General features: G+C 41.9%; 1 protein-coding gene across 1 annotated transcript in view; it reads left to right on the top strand.

Moving 5' to 3' along the window:
- The first annotated feature begins 1,111 nt into the window (after positions 1 to 1,111).
- The window catches only part of LOC146790023 (uncharacterized), a 125,362-nt gene continuing 106,304 nt past the window's right edge, over positions 1,112 to 20,169 (top strand). Inside the window, exons 1-2 of the mRNA XM_085628345.1 lie at positions 1,112 to 1,467; positions 19,139 to 19,159. Coding sequence (XP_085484471.1) covers positions 1,146 to 1,467; positions 19,139 to 19,159 — 343 coding nt within the window. The 5' untranslated portion in view covers positions 1,112 to 1,145. The remainder of the gene's footprint in view (positions 1,468 to 19,138; positions 19,160 to 20,169) is intronic.

The raw sequence follows: 20,169 nt of genomic DNA, 5'->3' as shown, positions 1-20,169 counted from the left end.
GACAACTCTGCACCCGGGCTACTCAAGCCAGGTAAAATGGAATTGACTGTCATGGCTTGGTCCTGGGACCCACATCATCTTTACCTTCCTTGGGTTCCACGCAACTCAACCTGCAAGTGAGCGATTGTCACTAGTGATTTTTTCGATTGACAGCAATGATAACGTTTTACAGTATTGTTTTTGCACTGATTTAATTTTGTTTCCAAAATCCATAACTCCAGTTACATCTATCCGATTTACTTTGTTTTGGTGTCTAAATTTATATTAGAATCTGCTTTATTTTTATAAATTGGTTTCGGATTTCTTTTGAGTCATGTCAATTACTTACCGTCCATGTTGGTACTCTGAAATGCTTAACACATGTCCATCTAGTAAAGCCTGACTGCTCTTTGGCACTATACCAGGACTGAGCTAAGGATTATTGCTGTGAATCCAAGGACCATCTTTGGGGTACTGTGCGAGTATTGCACGGCGAAGCCTGAGCAGCATCACCACATAATACTCTACCTTCCCATAGAAGAGTTCACTTAATTGCTGAAAACTACTGGGTCAGTGTTAACTGTAGCAGCCCACCCACATCCAAAGTAACAACGCTGAAGCCAGGTACAAACACATTATAACCTCTTCAAAAACATGTTGAATGCGGAAGCATTCAACATGTCATCACAGGAGATCACTGGGCGAGAAGGGAAAGACAAATAGCCTGTTGCCTTTAACGTCAGGGGTGTGATTGCAGTGCGACATCACTGCATGAGCTATCACTCCATGTGACATCATTGCTCACTGTCACTGACTATGATAATTCCCCTCCCCCGCCCATACACACACACACGTTTTTAGGATGAGCAAGTGTTAATATTAATATATACATTTGAACTTAAAAAGGTAAGCGCGTCGGTAAGGAATGTATCCAGTCCTCAATCCTTGAAATCTAACCATCCCATTTTTCTGCAGGATTCCAGCCTAACGAAGAAGGGATACAACAATGAAACGCTGCATTCCATTTCTGTCTTAGCAGCTGCAGCTAGGAATTCAGGGTAGAAACAGTGATGCACTTTCACATCCGGACTACAAGCAACCGCTGTTTCCGGGATAAACAGCATTCCACTTCCGGGTTCGCACTGTCTGCAGCAGCAGAGGCAAAGATGGTGAGGCACCGGAGCACTGTGGACGAGAAGATGAAACTGCTGGAGGAGATTGACGGCATGGGCAACATCCAGCGCTTCATGTCCCCCCGCATGCAGACCACGCGGGCCGTGTGGAGCGTCATCAGCCAGCAGCTGGAAGACAAGGGCGTGAAGTTCTCGGCCTCTCAGTGCCGAGTCACCTGGAGGGATCTCAAGCACAACTTCTTTAAGGACCTGACCCAGCAGGGCAGCACTTGGATGGTCAAGATGTCCTCCCCCATCTACGAGAAACTGCTCGAGATGTGGAATAAAGCCGGTCGGCCCGAGGCCAACAAATCCCGTGAGTCTCTGCTGTTTAGGGTTCAGGTCTTTGCTCCCATGCTGAGTCCATGCCATCGCATGTGTGTTGTACAATTATTAAACATAACACCAGTTTCTTGGTGCCTGTCTTTTCTTGTGGTACGTGTGTGCATGCATACATCTCGTTGTTTTTCCGGTGTCTTATGATTTCGTTTTATTTGTAAACCTCTTTTTTTGCAGGTGTTTGCTTGTTTCGTTATGTCAATATAGGTATGTTTTTCCTCTTGCCGATGCTGTGTGTGTATGTTCGTGTTCGCTTGCCCCCATTATATTATTTTAATACATGTATCTTCATGTGCCTGTGCACTTATTCCTTCATTACCCTTACACTTATTCATTCCTTACGGTTGCATGTACGGAAGTGGTATCGGTTTGCCTGCATTCTGGCAGAATTTGTACTTCGATGCCTGTATCTTATTAATGATGCTTGTGGTCTGTTGGTGGGAGTTGTATTCATTTGGTTGTCCTATTTATTCACATCAGTGCTAAAATTGTAACAAATACCCCGGTAACCCTTATATTTTGGGCCTAGATGCGGCACCTGAAAGGGATGGAGTCACGATAGGCGTAGTCATGAAAAGCCATAAAACTTACTTAAAAATTCCTACAGTCAACATATACATTTTTTATTTTTTAAAATGCTACAAAGAAACTGACAACAAGAGGAACGCGAAGGTAAATCTGTTTCGGCTTAATTGTTCACAAAGAAGGTGTACGGAATTAATGCACCTGCTGCAGAGATCCTTGTCTGCCAGCAATTTTCAGGGTATAATAATAATGGTAAGGTAGCTCTGGTGGTTCAGGAACTTGCAGGAGAGATCTGTGTTTCGTCAAGTGACAGTTTTAACTTCTAAAGTAGCATAGTATTGTAGCGAGTAGCTTTTCCTGCTGCAGAGCACATCGTGTATTTTAAGTAGCTAAGCACGTAGGTTACTGATTTTGAAAAAGCGATACGTTTCTTGCGGCTCATTAGCTGCAAGTATTCTAAAATATTAGTGTGAGCTATGGGCTAGCATCAAAGAGCTTCATGCAAAATTTAAACAATGGGTTTAGAACTTTATTGTTTTTTTTCCCCTCAAACTGTCCTTGTTCTATAGGCGCTAAAAAGGGTTCCCTTGGGTATTAAATAGTCTTATTTGTTCAGACAACTCCGACCACTGACTTTGCGTTTGTCCGACCTGGACTGGTAACCAATGTTCCCACTAATTAAATTTGTCCCTGTGCGTCAGGAGACCGTCTGTGTGCATGATTCCCCTGGCTATTTGCAAAAGTCTTCCCGCGTAAACTAACAGTTTGGTTGAGAGCAAGATAAGGGTGGTAATACTAGGCATTTTTATTCTTCGCTCAAATAGTAAAATTGTGTGAGGTTCTTTTTACCAAATGTTTTGGAAAAAAGTTTTTTGTACACAAATATTTTTCATGCATCACGAAACAAGAACAACTTCCTTCTAGATTGCAGGCCTCTTTGATCCTCCTGCTGCTTTTGAGCTCCCTGTCTATTAAATAAGACTTTATTTTTTACATAGCACTAGCTTGGTTATCAAATGGATCAGTTTTTATCTATGGTTTGCTTTAAGTCAAGAAAATACAATCAATGCTGAAAATAAAAACAAACACCAGTACATCATGCATCAAAACTAGGTACCTTTGATGTGTGATTCATTTAGGGTGATGGGTTAAAGGAATTTAACCATCATGCCCTTTGTCAAGCGCTTAGATATTATTGCAACAAATAAAAAGGTTGAGGACTTGCCCTAACGTTTTACATGAATTGCATTGTTTCGCTCAGCACTCTAAGGGCATACCATCGGCAATGCAGGGCTAAGCATAGGTATTTTAACATCACTTAACACAAGAAAGAGGAACTATTGAAAATTTCAGAAATTGGAAGCTGGAAGCAGAAATCTGACATGTTCCTCAATTTAACAGTTTCTCTAGTTAGAAAAGTAATCTCTGTGCAGATGACCAAGCTGTTGCTAAATCCTTCCAGTGGCCTTATCTGCAACCTAAGTCCCTGAACTAAAAAGCAAAATTATTGTCAGTCGGTCAGAAATAGCTAATGCCATGCTTGAACTCCTTAAAATGACTGATATTAGCAATTAAAACAAGTGAAATAAAATAAAAAGCATTGGATTAGTCAATAGGTCTCGCCTTTTGGGCCTTATAAGTTGGCAGTACACAGTGGAGTAGGCAGTGTGTCATTGCCCCTAGTGCAAGGAAAGGAGTAGGCTCCATGAGTCCTGATTAAATAAACAAGCATTGGCATAGCCAATAGGTCTCGCCTTTGGGACCTTTATAAGTATTTAGTTATGCAGCACAATATCCTTGGTGCAACACATCAACTGTTGCATGGCTAAACACTTATAGGGTCCCAAAAGTGAGACCCATTGGCTATGCCAATGCATGTTTTTTTTGTAATCGTCCTCTTTTCTGATTCCAAATGTTGACAGTATACTGGTGTAACCAGGACACACCAAAGTCCCTTCAAGGCATCGAAGCCCAGGTACCATTACTAAACAATGGGGGACCCCAGAAAAACCCACAGGACCTGGGTATGTAAAAGTAAGATAACAATTGGTCCCAACGGGATTATTTTAAAATTGATAGTACCCAAAAAGGTTTTTGTACTACTGAAGCCGAGGTAGGTCGTTTCCCTAGCCACACCTGCAGTGACGGTCCAGAGCACTGCTGCTAAAATCTTCCTGCTCCAGGCACAGCTTGGTCAGGTGCCTGTGCTTCGAATGGTGGAGGTGATGGCAATTTTGTATTTAAACTGTGAGGCTAAAACCCACATTACACTCAGGCCATGTCATTAACATATTGCTCTTTCTGATCTGCGCCAGTGACGCGTCCTAGTGTTGAAGAGGAAAACCTTGAGGATCAAAATAATTGGAGGAAAAAAATCTGCACTCCGGTAACATTGCAATAAAACACGGAAACCAGACTAATGGGAAGGGTTTGCACATATTTGAAAGAAGGGGTCAGAGTAAGGTGCGAACATTAGAGCTATACAAGTTTAGGGTTAGTCTGGGGGTAAGTGTCAGAGTTAAGGTTAGGTGGAGGGTTAAGTTTAGTAATGGTGTTCATTATGGAAAAAAATAGATTAAAAGAAAATGTAGGAGTTACGGATAAGGGAAATGTTTGGATTAAGTAAAGAGTAATCAGGGAGGAAAATGTAAGCGTTAGGATAAAATAGGTTTGTAGGGAATGGGCTGGTCACTTCCATCTCAGGAAACAAATAGGGGAATAAAAAAAAAAAACATATTTCCTGAATTAAGTTATATGTTATTTTTGTGAAAATAAGGTTGTAGATATGACCCCACGTTTGATCACCTTTAGATTACACACAAAGCCATCTCAGCCCCTTGTATGGAATTCATGATATTTAAAATGGAACTGGCTCCTGGCATAGGCTGTTGGGCACGGTTGGCGAGCAGTGCCATGTATATTATAAAAAGGGGGGGTGAATGCCAAATTCAAATACTGTCAGCAAATTTTAATGCTGACGTTTTAAGTACTTCCAACAGCAATCTATCCACACAATTAAAAAAATACTGCTTATACACATTTGTTTTTGTGAATCTGCCACAAATGCAGAGGAGACTAGACGGAGGGAAAGACGTGGGAAACCAGGATCTGAGGTAGGGAGAGTAGAAGAGCAGGAACCAATTAGGAGGGACCGGCAAGGACAAAGCATGAAGCAGTTGGGTGTACAAGACAAGGAGGAGGCAGAAAGTGTAGACAGTGCTGAGAGAAGGGATACAGTTGGGGAATTAAAGCTTGAACTGGAAGAGAAGGTGAGCTGAGGGAACCCAAGGGTCGCCCGAATTGCTAAGAAGGGAGGCAAAAGAGAGATGCTACCCAGTGCTGTAATTTGGAAGACCCATACGCATCCTACTTCTGGCAGTTACTGTTGAGCTGGATCCAGTCAGTTCTCAGTGAAATGTGTGCACTTTATCCCAATACAATTGGCCGACCTCCGGACATGTTCAGGGGGACCAGCACTTTGTCTGCATTTCTTTCTGAGTGGCAACCTGCAGGAGGTGAGGGAGCTCTCTTACATTCAGTTCCAGCTGGAGCCGACACAAATGCCTCTCAAAGTGTCATCATCACTCATTTTGCGTGTCTAATGTCCTGACTGGGTGCTCCCTGAAGCCAAACACATGATGCCTATGTCATCAAGAAAATGAAATCTTTTAGCTGATCACTTCACCAGTGTGTGACCTAAACTATGATTTGGAGTGAGGTTTTTGAGTTTTCCAAGCTCTGTGTATAGGAGATATGTATGCCCTGAAAAAGGGTCAGATATATCTGTCTCAGTAATTACACTATAATGTAAATACATCTGGATTATTACCTAGAGAAACCCTTATTAGCAACCTTCGACTAACAAAAGATTGAGAGAAAACAGGAATGTTCTACACTTCTGGCTTCCAGTTTGCATGCAGCTTCTTATGCCAGTTCATAATTTATTAAACTGTTAGTGCAAGGATTATAACTTGTAACCAGCAGAAAACAGAAGAATCTCTGCAGCAAAAGCACTAACCCACTGAGCTGTATACATAAAACACAAAATCGTAACATGCACGCTATACTTTGGTGTACCTTGCAGAAGGTACATTTACCATCAGACCTGTTTTATGATGAATCAAACCTGTGACTAGACTGCATATAGATTTCTCCAGGAAATGCATTAACCACCACAGTTGTTTTACTTTTATGTCCCACGTGCCTTAACCCGTAAAATAATCTAAAATGGGATTGCAGCTTCAAAGAGTCAGGGCAAAGCAAGAGAGGCATAGTGAGGGGCTATAGGAGAGCACTGATTGTTTTTCGCCTGAAAAACGTTTGCATAGATTTGAGGTGCTCACACACTGAGTACCAACATTTTTTAAAATGTGCAAAGTGGTTTAACCAGTGTGTCGTTATGGATTGAGATGGATTTTGTGAGATTGTAAAAAAAACACCTGTGGAGTATTATTAAGGGGTCCTTGTACACAGGAGGGAAGTCAATCAGTGGGCCGAGGTGGTGAGACAGTTGTAATATATACGCACTATATAAGCCGCCCTCAGCCCCCATGCAGAAGAAATACAGCTTCAGACTGAGTGGTTATGGAGTTGGTGCGGTCTTGTCACAAAGAAAAAAATGGAGCAGAATGAAATGTGGCATGTGCTTCTTTGCACGTTGTCATAAACATGGCGTAAGTACTCAGATTATTAAAAAGGAGCTACTTGCATCCACATGGGCAATGGGATGGTTTAAATTGTAAGCATGGGGAGGAAGTTGAGAGTTCGCACTGACCATAAACCACTGATAAGCATTTTCAAGGTAGGAAACTTACTCCACGACTATCATGGTTGGCATCTAAATTACAAATGTTCCATTATAAAATTGTGTATGCATTAGGGAAAAACTACTGCATTGCAGATGGACTGTCACTCTTACCACTTGATGGTGAGGATAAATTCGTAGCCAGTGAGAATGAATGTAATGTTGCTTTTACTTATGAGGATGTTGTGTAAATGAGGAGTGTGGAAGCGGGTAAGAATTGTCAGAAAGGGTGTGGCTGCAGGAGATGGAGAAGGATGGGGTGTTAAGGCAAATTAAGGAGTATATTTCAGGTGGTTGAACTAGAGAATGTCAACTAACAGTGGAATGTACTGCGTTTTGGAAAGTAAAGGGTGAATTGTCCACATGCAAAAATATTGTGTTGAGAGGAGACAAAATTGTGCCCCCTTGTAGAGTATGCGAGTGTATTATCAAACTAGGCCATGAGGGGCACGGAGGAACGTCTAGCACTAAGCAGAATATACAGGATAATTTTTGGTGGCCAGGAATGAATGCCATTGACCGTTGGATAGGAAATTATAGAGCATGAAGTGTTATTGATAAAGTTTCAAAATCCGAGATTATACCCTTGATAACAGTGGAGTTACCGTGGAGACCTTGACGCAAACTGGCAGTATACATTATGGGCCCTCTTTCTACTTTGTCTTCTAGGTAAACTTATGCTATAGTACTTTATTGATTATTATTCGAAATGACCAAAAGTATGCACAGTGAGTAATGTTACCACTGATGTGGTTATTGAATTTCTTGAAGATGTTTTTCCAAGGGAATGTATCCCAAAGGTGTTGGTATCGGACAGTAGTACACAATTTACATCAGAGAAAATACAATAATTTTAGAAGAGCTGTGAAATTTAGCATGTGAAAGTATTTTTGTACTTCCCAGGTAATGATCAAGTAGAGCGCTTCAACTGAGTTATAAAGGAGACGATCCAATTGGTCTTAATCTGGTTTGCTGTAGGGAAAAAATAAATAAATAAAATCGCTTCAGAATATATTATTTATTGTCTTATAGAATTACTCATCATTCTGTGACAGGCAGGATGCCGTTTGAGCTTTTAAGAGGAACGAAGGCGTCCTTCAAGCCGGTTCTGTGTTGGTTGAAGAATACGAATGAGGTGTTTTGAGTGCAAGTGGATAATGAAGTGAGGAGGATGGTGAAGTTGTTGCAGGAACAAACCAAGTGTAAACCGAATTGAAATGAAAGAATGCCAGCCATAAATGTGGAATAGTATGTACATGTGGAAAAAAAAACAGGTTTTGTGGAAAAGGGTGCATCACGTTTGTCAGAACCTTTTGAGAGTTTAAGGTTTTGGGAAGTGCAGTGGAACTCGTGAATGGTAAGAGATGGAATTTACGTTCTGTGAGTCCGTGTAGTATGAAGGAATTTTATGGTGAGGCAAGTTGTGAAGATGGTAGTGAAAGTGGGTACATGATGGGGGATGAAAAATTCTCAGGTAGGATTCTGATGGATCCTTGTGTTATAAATGAGAGGGAGTGGAAAACAGTGAGTGTGATGTGGAAGTAGTGATTGATAATAGGAGTAGGATTGTTCCAGATGTATGTGAGCAGCACAGTGCAAGAGGACAGAAGGTATGTGTGCAGTGCAGTGCAAGAGAGAAGAAATTACCCGGTCACTTGGAAGGGTATCTACTGGGGTAGTTCTTGGTGTGTACTTTAGTATTGGACTTTAACTCTGTTCAAATATAATGTACATGCTATTGAAATCTTTCTATGAATTTTAATTAGTGTATGAATATTCTTTCATTACATTTCTTGTATTGTAATTTTTGTTGGGTTGTGTTACTGGGGAGGTCAGGGACTGTCCAGGACTATGTCGGGACTGTCCAGGACTATGTCAGGAACACAGACGGGAACTTCGGCAAGGACTGGGAAGAAAACGTACACAGAAAGAGGAGTACAGCACTGCCCAGGATCACACAGGAAGTCAGAGGAGAAAAGGGACCCAAAGGGGAAGCGTGTACAAGTGAACAAGATGGCCAAGACTCAAAGGATGGGCACTCAAGAGGCAATTCGGCATTCAGAATAACTACACCCAGGATGGACGTGCAGACATATATATACACAAACACACACCACAACATTAACAATAAAGGGAATGTGGGGTAACGCACTCGGGAGCTCCACACGGTAAGACTGAAGCTCAGTAAGATCCTCACCCACAATTGCTGGTACAAATACTGACTGCAAATATCCACATAGAGGGTATGCATGTAAAGGCAGAGTCTGTGGAGCTGATACCTATGGTGATTTTATAAATGTAACTCAAAGACAATACTCACAGTGGACAAGAAACACCACTCAGGTTGTCAGCTGTGCCCACGGATCCGGTGATCAAACAGGAACACACAACGTAGTAACAGCAAAGGGGTAGAACTAAATACAAGCACAATAGACAAGAAGCTATCTAGGAGGAGTGCTTAGCAGGAAAGGAAGGAAATCACAGGGCACACTTGGCAGAAAGCAAGTAACAAACATACAAGGTGAAAGAAGCAAGACAGCAGGAATAGAAAGACAGTAAACTAGGAACTGGAACCAAGTAAATGGGAATAAAAGCAGGGACTGGAAAAAGATATACAGAAGGGGAGGTTACATGGGTATACTAGAATAGTATTGAATCAGGAGACAAGAAAAAAACAGTAGCACTGAAGGCTGTGCTGGAGTAGAAACAATAATTGAGCAAAAACTCAACAGCCAAGGTAGCACTGCAGGCAGTGCTAGTTCAGGAACAATGAATTACTATAGCTCAGGGTTCAAGGTAGCACTGCAGGCAGTGCTAGTTGAAGGAAACAGGAAATAGCTACGGCTCAGGAAACAAGGAGTCAAGAGAGCACCACAAGCAGTGCAAATCAGGAACAAGAAATAGCTGAATCCCAGTAACAGCAACAAAGAATAACTATATCTCAGGAATTTAGGAAACAAGGTAGCATTAAGGAATATCAAAAGCTCAGGAAACAAGGCTCGGTCTCACCGGACCACAGCTACAATGACCAACACTGGAATGAAAGGAGCTGGGGCTTAAAATAGCTCACAGTAATCACATGCTTCAGGTGTGAGCAGGCTAGCAGCAGCCAGCCACAGGTGAGCTGAATTCCTCCACCCATTCTTTGCCTGCAGGGGTGGAGATGAAGCAGTGAGCACGGAATTCTAGGTAATGGAGTTTCAGGCATGAGCAGGCTGGCTTCCACAAAACTCGGCATGGATTGGGAATGGATGTCAGTTCCCAAATAGTGTCCAAATGGCTGGAAGTCAGTATATGCATGAACGGTAGGGTCCAGTAGCTTATTATGACACTGGAGAGTCCCACAGTTCAGCCCCCTGGTGGTGGACACGAGAATGCAGGGAGCAAGTCGTGACAGGGGAAGGTGTGTGGTACATGAGTCTAGATGAAATGTTGGGGCAGAATGTGGAATATAATGGGGCATGATATTCTAAGTGGGTCAGTTTGTGTTGGGCAGTAGGAGTTGGGAGCTTGGCTCTTGGACGGACCTGCACCGCTCCATTACTAATGCGTTTCTTGAAATAAAAGTTATTCCTTTAGTCTACCTGTGTGTATCATCTTTCTAACATCTACCCTTCCACCCTTTTAACAGTGCACCAATTCACAGAGTTGCCAGTCCGCATTCACAGAGCTTTAACAGTGCACCTCAATTATACAATGGACTTTAATCACAATTCACTCAGCAATGACCAAGCACAACTGTTAGGCACAACAGAGCAATATATATATATTCCAAATTGATGGAGTAGTTTGCACGAATAATGTGCTTTACATACCATTTCATACCACACCTGCCATTTCTAAGCACTATAAATACTGATATCATGATTTATGGTACTCCGTTTACCTACCTCAGAACGCAACATTAATTCTGCTACAGGAAATCAAACTTGCCATCTCCCGACTGGTATTGGGACGGGTTACAAACTCAAATATATTGCACATTTAAATAATATAATAAACGTATCATCAAGTCTCTTATAATTGAGACTGCTTATAAATGTGAACAACTTTTATTCCCTTTTAGTTCAACAGTATATTCAAAATAACATGATGGCACAACGGTAATTTTTTTCCCAGTATTTTGGGTTTGCTTTGCTTCTACATAGCAGATCTACAAAGCACAAGCATGATGAGACAGGATTACCTTTGTTCCAGAGGTTAGTTCCCAGCAGGCTGGGTGTCAAGACTGCATGGAAAAACAGAATTTCTGCATGTTGCTTGCACATCTTATTTCTTGTTCTCTGTTGCTGTGACAATGGCATGTCTATGACTAATACGTTCCCAGTCTCCTGCGATTACCATGCCATGGCCATGATGAGCTTGTGTAGCAGGATCGCAGAGGTGGTTCTCAGTGGCAAGGGCTAAAGGCTAGGAATCTTGACTGTCTTCACGTTTTGGTATAGGACTGGTTGTTGGGACACAGGTGCATTCACTAGGAGACACAGTCAAAGCCTTCATGGGCAATACGAAGTGTTCAGTAATCTAGTTGGGTTGTCTTTTGAGGGTAGTTGATAGGCACAAAACACCCACTGCACTAGGATATCTGTTGTAACCTGACCAGCAGTCAAAGTGGGGTAAGATTGTTTCATTCAGCATGCACAGAGAAGCAGTTTTCTAAGGAAGTTGTGAGCTCTTCCCATACACCTGGCAGATATAGCTCCACAACACAGATGCCTCCCACTGTGATGGAAACTTGACTAAATATAGCTGCATAACAAAACAACACAGCATGGCTGCACTCAGAATGGCTGGGCCTCCACAAATCTTCAGGGAAATTAAGATAGGTCCTCCAGTCACAAAACAGCCAACCTTCTTTCTTCAAATACCAGTATAGTAGGCCTTTGTGCCTCAGCCCTGAAGTATTTCCAGTACTGCTTGCTGTTGCTGGTCCATTCCTTTGCTCTGTATTGGTGAGCTGTGCTCCTTGAAGTAATGAAGTGAACTTAATTTTGCTCTGTGAGGAAGGTATTCATATCAATGAACCTTAGCAGTTTGTGTATTTGCAACTGGCCACTGAAGTTAAAGGCAACTCTTTAAATTTTGGCGGTATACTGTAAATGCCAAATACCTTTTCAGTTGGGTTCATCTCAGCCTCATGGAAACCAGTATAGATAGTCACTTGATCCCATGGTAAAGGCAAGCATTCTGTAATGCCAATTAGGTTTGTCTCTCTAGATCTCGTTTATTTTTGGATGAATAAAAACTTCCCAAATTAAATCCTTCAAAGACTGGGGTCGCTCTTACCTCAAAATGCTCATAACTTTGGAGATGAGAGGCTATGGTCTAGTAGTCCCATGGGTCCTCTCTTTAATCCTGCCAGGACATTAGGAAATTTGTATTTTTAAATAAATTCAGACTTGATTCATAACTTGCTGATGGCTGGAGTTTCCAAAACCTTTTCTTCCAACTAAAGACTGTTTGGAGAAAAATTTCCTTTCTTGTCTTTTTGAGATATGACTATAGCTGCAAATTCCTTTATCTTTTCATGCTTCAATAGCTGTAATGCTATCTGGTTAGGATTCTCGAAAAAATCTTAACTTCAGTGTGTTCAGCATACCACAGCTAGATCCATTTTCAATCTCTTTACATGTAACCTGGTTTCTGGGAAGATTAAGCAACTGCAGTGGTTTCCTATTCACTTTTAAAATTCTCTGAATATTGCATTAAATTCTCCGTCAAGCAAAACCGAAATGTCTGGCTCAATATTTCCCCAAATACCAACCATCATCTGAGTTCAAATCTGCTTGTAGTATAAGATTTTGTTATTTTTGTTTCAGAGTGTGATAGGTAAAATTTTTGGAGCAGAAGCATACTCCCTTTCGGATAGGTATACAGGCTTCCTGCTGCATAGTCTACTGTGCTGAGCAGTTTGACGCCCGCACTGCTATGATATCAAACAGGCATCAAACTGTCTGGTGCAGCCAAGGAGCAGAAGTACAAGGGCACTCCCATAAGGAGCAAGATATGGAGGTGGCCGTTTCATCAAAAAGAAAAAATCCGAGCACCCTTGAAAAAAAAGGGTGGCCCGTGGAAGTCTGTAATCACATCCTACTTCTGGTCTGCCGTTTATAAGGAAAAAAAAGAGGGTCTGCCAAAGGAAAAAAGGCAGTGTGACCAAAAGAAAAGGAAATGTGTGGATGGAAATGTGGATAGAAAAGCAGAAAGAATTAGAGTGACTGAGAAATTATTGCAGGTCAAACACCTGCATTCACAATGCATCAGTATAAATCCTGCCATGAATTTTCCGCAGATTTTTTAGAAATGAAGAACAGTTTAGCATTTTCAGAAATACTGATGTTTAACAGTTTTTAGTGTTTATTGTTTAGTTTTGCTTCCCACCAACAAAAAAACGAATTAGTTGGGGAAATTACCGTACCTTTCAAGTGGTGCAGACTCCCTTCACTTTGGAAGTATTCCCTCTATCTCGGGGGGGGGGGGGGGGGGTGCCACAGTGCGCGATTTTGAGCCCTACATTGTTCAGTCTCTATATGCGCCGATTGGCTGATGTCACCAAGCAGCATACCATCACCATGGTGTCCTATGCTGATGACACGCATCTTATCGTTACCCTCTCGGGAGGAGGAGGAGGCTGCACCCGAACTCAGATCCTGTTTGAGGGATCTTGCAGAATGGATTAACACGAGCTGCCTCAAGCTGAATGAAAATAAAACGGAAGTACTTATTGTCGGGAAACAACCTTCAGTCTGGTCCTCAGCTTGGTGGCCAACAGAACTTTGGCCCAATTCCAGACCCTAAGCCCAAAGTAAAAAGTGTAGGCTTTCTGTTTGACTCCAATCTTACTGTTGAGAGACAAGTATCCTGTGTAGCTGAGAAGTGTTTTGTCACTCTCAATACTCTGGCCAAAATCATGGATCTTCTTCCTATATCGGCCAGGAAAACTGTTCTTGTTATGTCCCAACTGGACAACTGCAACATACTTTACATTGGTGCCACTCTGGGCAGATTAGATAAACTTCAGAGTGCAAAATGCAATGGCACGTTTCCTGCTGAAACTCCTGAGGTGGGCACCAGCAGGCCCCGCCCTGGATGATGTTCACTGGTTGTCTTTGAGGAAAATAATTTCCTTTAAAGCTATGTGCTTATGCCATAGGATCATTAATGGCAAAAGCCCATGATATCTTTTTCCACTTCTTAAATCCTATCAACCCAGTAGACAACTCCGATCATCAGACGCCACGGTGGCAACATTGCCTGTCATTAAAAGATCTCGTCTGCTTGGTTCTTCCTTTGGCTTTTGGGCATCAAAACTGTGGAGCTCTCTACCTCTCCACCTGAGGCAAGAACCTATTGAGAAAACCTTTAGGAAGAAACTTAAAACATGGCTGTTTAGGCTTGCCGAATCTTCTGACTTTACTTGTTTTATTTTGTACTACCCTTACCTTTCTGGTCAGGCTCTGGCTCTCTCCTTCTTCTCACTCCTATATCTGGTTAGGGCAATCGTAGCGCGGAACACTCCGTTGGGAGCAACCAGTGCTATTTTAAAATTAATAACATAACAAATGTTGTGTTTTCTAATTATCACCTTAAATAGATGGATATTCCTGGGAGCATCTCCAGACTGCCCCAGATTTAGAAATTCCAAGGCTGACTGTTACTATATGGTGTGGGGCTCCCTTATCCTGTCTCAGGCATGGAGTATGGTCATTTCAGAGTTCACCAATCAGAACACAACTCATGATCGCAGATTCTGCTTACTGGGTGTAATGGCAAGATAAAGAAGAATTGGCATAGCCAATAGGTCTCGCTTTTGGGACCTTATGTGTTTATTAATACATTTTGGCTATGTTGTAGAGTATTGTGGCTGATTGTATAAGTAAAGCACACTGAAGCCTGGCCGATTGGCATTGCCAATGTTTGTTTTAACAATAGGCTCTAGAATGACAGAGTGAACGCTGTTTTGACCAGATCTTAAAAAGCAGAGTATAGCAATGGAGGTCCCCAGGAGGGCAGTGCAACAAATTCTCAAATTCTCGAGAGGACTTAAGTATTGCACCAATTTCTACCTCACTTCGAATTCTTCTCTTCATCTTGAACCGTTCGAAAGAGGGTCAGGGTTACCCTCTGCTTAGCATTGCCTGTGAAAAGATGCCGCTGTGGCTTTCAAGCTAACCTTTCAGGCATGTAATAGCATTTTTGATTCATTATATTCTGTTTTTGTTTCCACCAAGCAGGAAGTAATGCGCGGAAAGCTATCTGACCACCCTCCTCCTGACTGGTCCTGCGCGTGGACATGCACACTGACTCCAATTAACCTAAAGTGCGCAGGCACAAGAGCAGTATAGTGACACCATTTACAGACTCAAATTGGTTCCACCCCTTGTTGGCGATGAAGCTGGGCATGCGCACAAGCATTCTACTCTGCAACGGAACGAGTGGCGCAAACCTCCTAAGACATGAGAGCTTGCGTCTATAGCTCACGTAGCAACCAGTTGGCTGGTGGCCCATGATTCTGACTACGGAACTGTCTGCATTGTGTAGATTGCACAGATCTCAGCAACAAGTGTATTAACTTGATGAGTTGTCCAGCCGATTTGTGCATATGGGAGAGATGTTTATTTGCAGCTGGTTGAATTTAAACGTTCTAAAAAACATGGCGCCCTAAGCTGATGCTCAGCTGTCACAAAGAAAAGAAGTAATAAAAACGGTATTTTCCTAACAGTGGACTTTAAATCCCAAAGAACCAGCTGATATGCAAACAATTGAGTCCTGCAGGTCTAACTATAAAAAACTAAGAGTTGATTGTGTGCATTTTATACTCCGCTGCTTGGTACTCCTCTTATCGACCTCTGAAGGATGAAAGGCTGAGGAGTCTTGTTGGGCTTTGAGATAGTGACTTGCACCAAGGGGTCGACCAGCAGATTTAACGGCGCCTCCTTTATTTTAGCGGTGACGTGCAGTAAAAAATCTAAAACACTTGCTCCTGACTGCCCTGAAGAAGTCCATACTAGTAAACGGATACCAGACGCGCACTGCTTTTTGACAGCGCCAAACGCTGCACCACCGCGCGTGTGAAATCTAGGCGCTGCAGGAAGGCTCGCATGTTGAATCTCCAGCTCTGTGCATTATGAGTGTTCGGCTGGCATGTGGCAGTGTTGACCAAGAGCCTGTGATGCAGAAACTAGAGACGCCAATGCCTCTTCCTAAACAAAAACAATGCCCGGAATGAACATTGCGAGTGGTGCCGTATTCCTGAAAAAGGTTCGGCATACCTTAAAAGAAAAAAATATCCAAGTTAAGCACTCTTCACAGTGCTGTAGACCCCATACTTTCCTTTCAACCGGAGGCAAATAGAGGTCGTCATCGACCATGCAAAAAAACCAAGTTTGACGAGGAGAGGAGGAGGCAGCAGGGGGAGGGGAGGGGGCTTGCGCCTGTTTCACTTGCGGGAATGAGCAAGGGGCACCATCTGTTTGCAAGTTAATTACAAACAGATGGTTTCAAAGCTCGCTTCCGCAAGTAAATTGCCAAACTTGCATGCGTTGCCATTGAAAGCAATGCAATGCGTGCACGTTTTTGGGCGAAAAACCAAATCGATTTCAAGAGGTCTCCTCCTATGCAACGCATGCACGCTGCGTAGGTGAGACCTAAAAAGGTAAACAATATAAGCGCAAGATCCATAAATTCATAAACAATATTAAGGGCCAGTACACCATATCCTAAAAAATAAGTCAATGCCTCGATATCAAGAGTTCACTCAGAAACCCGCTTAAATGGGCAACTGCTGGAGCAGATGCGGTTACCTTGCTCCGTAAGCAAGGAGGCAGGGACCCAATTGGGGCAATCTGTCATACATACCTCATAAAGCTTGGTACCAAAACCAATGACCGGCCACCTTTGATGTGTGAGTGAGGGTGAGTATGTTATGTAATTAGAATGCAAATATGATGGACAGAAATTTATTTGAGCCACTGTAAGTTTGCTTAAAGCAACTGAATCAGGCTCCTGATGTGTTTATTTTTTTACATATAAAAACATAAACTGATCTTGGGGTTGATACCCCTCCCTTCGGAAGATCATGTTAGTAGACCTGTAGTATGCATGAGGACAAATCACTGATATAAGGATGATTCAAACAAGGTTGATATCCTCCTGGAACCTCTGTAAATAATTGTATGCATACCACTTTCTTTCACTTTTCTGTTGGTTTCCTTATTTTTATGCCTGACTCATATATAAATATATAATCCATTGGTCAGCGCATATTATCTAGATTACTAGAATAATTATTTGCCTGGAAGTTAACGCTGTAAACATCCCTAGTCTAGTGCAATTTACGCACACCTATATATTGTATTTGGAAAGGATTATATATCTGAACACAATAATGAAATACTGGACAAAATAGATATTTCTGGCCCAAATTGTTCAGTGTCCCCTCAGTCACTGTTGCTGGACTCAGCTGTTTTGGCAAAGATGTGGGGAAAGGGTAGGACGTCCATCTACTTTGTTGAGGTGTTTGGAATTGGCTATGACCTGGTCCGTAGTATTATTACACTTGGGGACCCTTTAATGAACTATACTCATGGCGGCTGTAAACTTACGGCAGTCCGTTAGTGAATGGTAGCTAATCCATCTTTCACAGGGTAGGCAGCACTCACCCCTGAGCTTCACAGTATGGAAGTGATGAACAGTGATCCCCACAGGCGGGTGCAGTGAGTGACTCCACCCACATGCAGGAGGATTTCAGGAGTGTTTTATTAGATCCCCCTTTAAGAGGGTGCCCTCGGGTGCGGACGCGCACTTATTTTTACACCACTTAATTGTGATGCACAGTTGGCGCGCCTCCTGATGGTCTCTCTGCTTCTGCTTCCTTAATATGGCATGGCACAGACACAAAGTGTTTCCTTCATTAGAATATGGCCATGTTCTGATCTGAACGATGGTACACCTTCTTAAGATAGAGTGGCGTTATATGTGCACCTGTGCTGTGTGTATTTCAGGTAGGACCGCACAAGCGTCTGTGGCACTCCTGCCATACCGAAGTGTCCAGAAGGCTCAAGAAATGGCTGTAAATGCCTGTTGCCCCTGTATGGAGTGCTCCAAATTGCTTGTAGACAAGAACGTTTCATACTGCCCTCACAGTTTGAGGTGAATGTAAGAACTGTGGGAAACCTAACCAAAGTGGATTGTATAAAACGGGCTCCAACTCCAACCCTATCAGTAAGCTAACACCAGATGTTCATGTGTCATGGCCTTCATTTGTGGGGCTCCATTTTGGGGATACCTATACCTCAGAACAGTTCAGTACGTTACTGGCTAGCAAACTAAATAAATCATGTGGAGCATTTGCAAGTGGACTTTTGATGTTTGTCCCATGTGCGGGAAAACATACAGGTTGTGTTGAATATTGAAACGTGGACTAGGATGCATGACTACCACACCAGGAGTTTTTGATCCTAGAGGTAGGGGGAAGGTTGTGCCAACACCCATCAATGGCACATCAGAGTGGTTGTGATTATTATATCTCAAACATAAAATTCTTTAACATTAGGATTTCTTGTTTTTCATTGAATATTTTACCCACTGCGTGTTGTTTGATAAACAAAAGATTTGTGTTGTTATTCATCAGAGATTCAAAAGAGGGTGTTGTTTGCATATAGATTAATTACTTGCAATCAGGAGTAGATAGTAGGTTGGTAATAAATACCATGACGTCTGAAGCTATTTACCATTTACCACTGAAAGTTGGGAATTTTTTCTATTAGTATATGTAAAAAAGAGGCTGATTCGTCTTATCTTTTCTCTTGGTAATCTTATACTTTTAATAAATCTTGTCGATAAAGCTATCACCTAGTATGACCATGTTTGGAATCTGACATCTGCTTAGTATTGTAGTGCAGGGCACAATCCCCTGCCCCTACAAATGAAGCCTTTGCTAATGAGGACACCTTCTAGAACATAGAACGTTTAGACTCCATAATTAGGTATATACCCCCAAATGGGGACTTTTTTCTTTCAAAGTCTGGCTCCCAGTATATCCTCGTCAAATATTGGGCAGATAATGGTAAAGAGCAGTTTTCGTTTTGTTGATGTTGCATGTGTTGGTCTGCATCTTTGCGTTGTTATTGTGTATACAATGTGTTTGTATGTTGATTTTGTCAATGCCTGCCACTGTAGGACTTGCCCTCCTCATGTCCTTTAGGTACAGTACTGTATTGTTTGCAGGTGCCTGCTCTATGCTTCTGTTGATCTTTGTACTGCCCAATTTTCTGAAGCAGTTAATAATCATTTACTTTCTTTCTTTTGTCTCCTACAGCTGAGGATCCAATAACTTCTAGTAAGTGAGATTAATTACTACATTTTCCTCACATTTATTTATTGAGTGTTCATCATGAATAACAATAGAAGTCTTGTACCCACCAGAGGTCCATTATGTCCTCCAAGCCATGACAATACATCTTTTCGCTAGCACCAAACCCAAAGGTATAAAGGTAGTAGTGAGTTACTTTTAGTCTGTACTAAACCCAGTAAGCATAACTTAGTGGTGGGCACATGTTTCTAGCCAGACATCTCAGACAATACACAGGTCATCACATGCTACCAATTCTCAGGCCTACCAAATATGCTGAAAAAAGCGTGGAGGAAATCTGTATTTTCTGCATGGTTACCCCATATTTCTCAACTTATACTGGACCCTATATTTTTGCTTCCTTTAAAACCCTGTTCACTTTAACCTTGCTATAAGTGTTAGTGCTTTGGCTGCAGCATTAAACATGGTCAAATTGGCATATTCCTAGTTGTTATCTTTAACTTAAGTATAAGACCCTAGTATATGGTACCAAGATGTGCCTGAGTGTTAAATGCCACTAGTGGACTGCAGCACCCACTGTGCCATCCACTACTATGGTAGGTCAAACATGGCTTCATGCATACAATTATAGCCTGACTGTGGCAGTTTAAACACTCAAATCAACCTGTCAATATAAACCCTGTTAACAGGCCAAAAAATCATTTTTTATAGTAATACATCACCCCTATGTTTGCTTTGTAGTCAACAATGCAAGAATATGTAGAAATGTAATGTTTACATGTCCTTACAGTGTGTAGACCCCAAAAGCTACCTTTCCCTGTATGGGCTGAGCTGTACTATTGCAAAAAGCAGAGTACACCTTCAGACCCTAATACTGTATCTCGGAAATGGGGCTAGCTAGAAGAATATTTAAGTAACTATTTTAATAGTGATTAAAATGTAATGTAATAGTGTAGTTGGATTGTTAATAAATATTGAGGAAGAGGAAGTTTTAGAAAGGTACCTTTTTCATAACTGAAGGTTCTAGATGCTAATTT

This window comes from Triturus cristatus, chromosome 10 (assembly GCF_964204655.1).
Source record: "Triturus cristatus chromosome 10, aTriCri1.1, whole genome shotgun sequence".
NCBI lineage: Eukaryota > Metazoa > Chordata > Amphibia > Caudata > Salamandridae > Triturus > Triturus cristatus.
The sequence above is the reverse complement of the archived record's forward strand: the minus strand, read 5'-3'. Positions and strand labels throughout refer to the sequence as shown.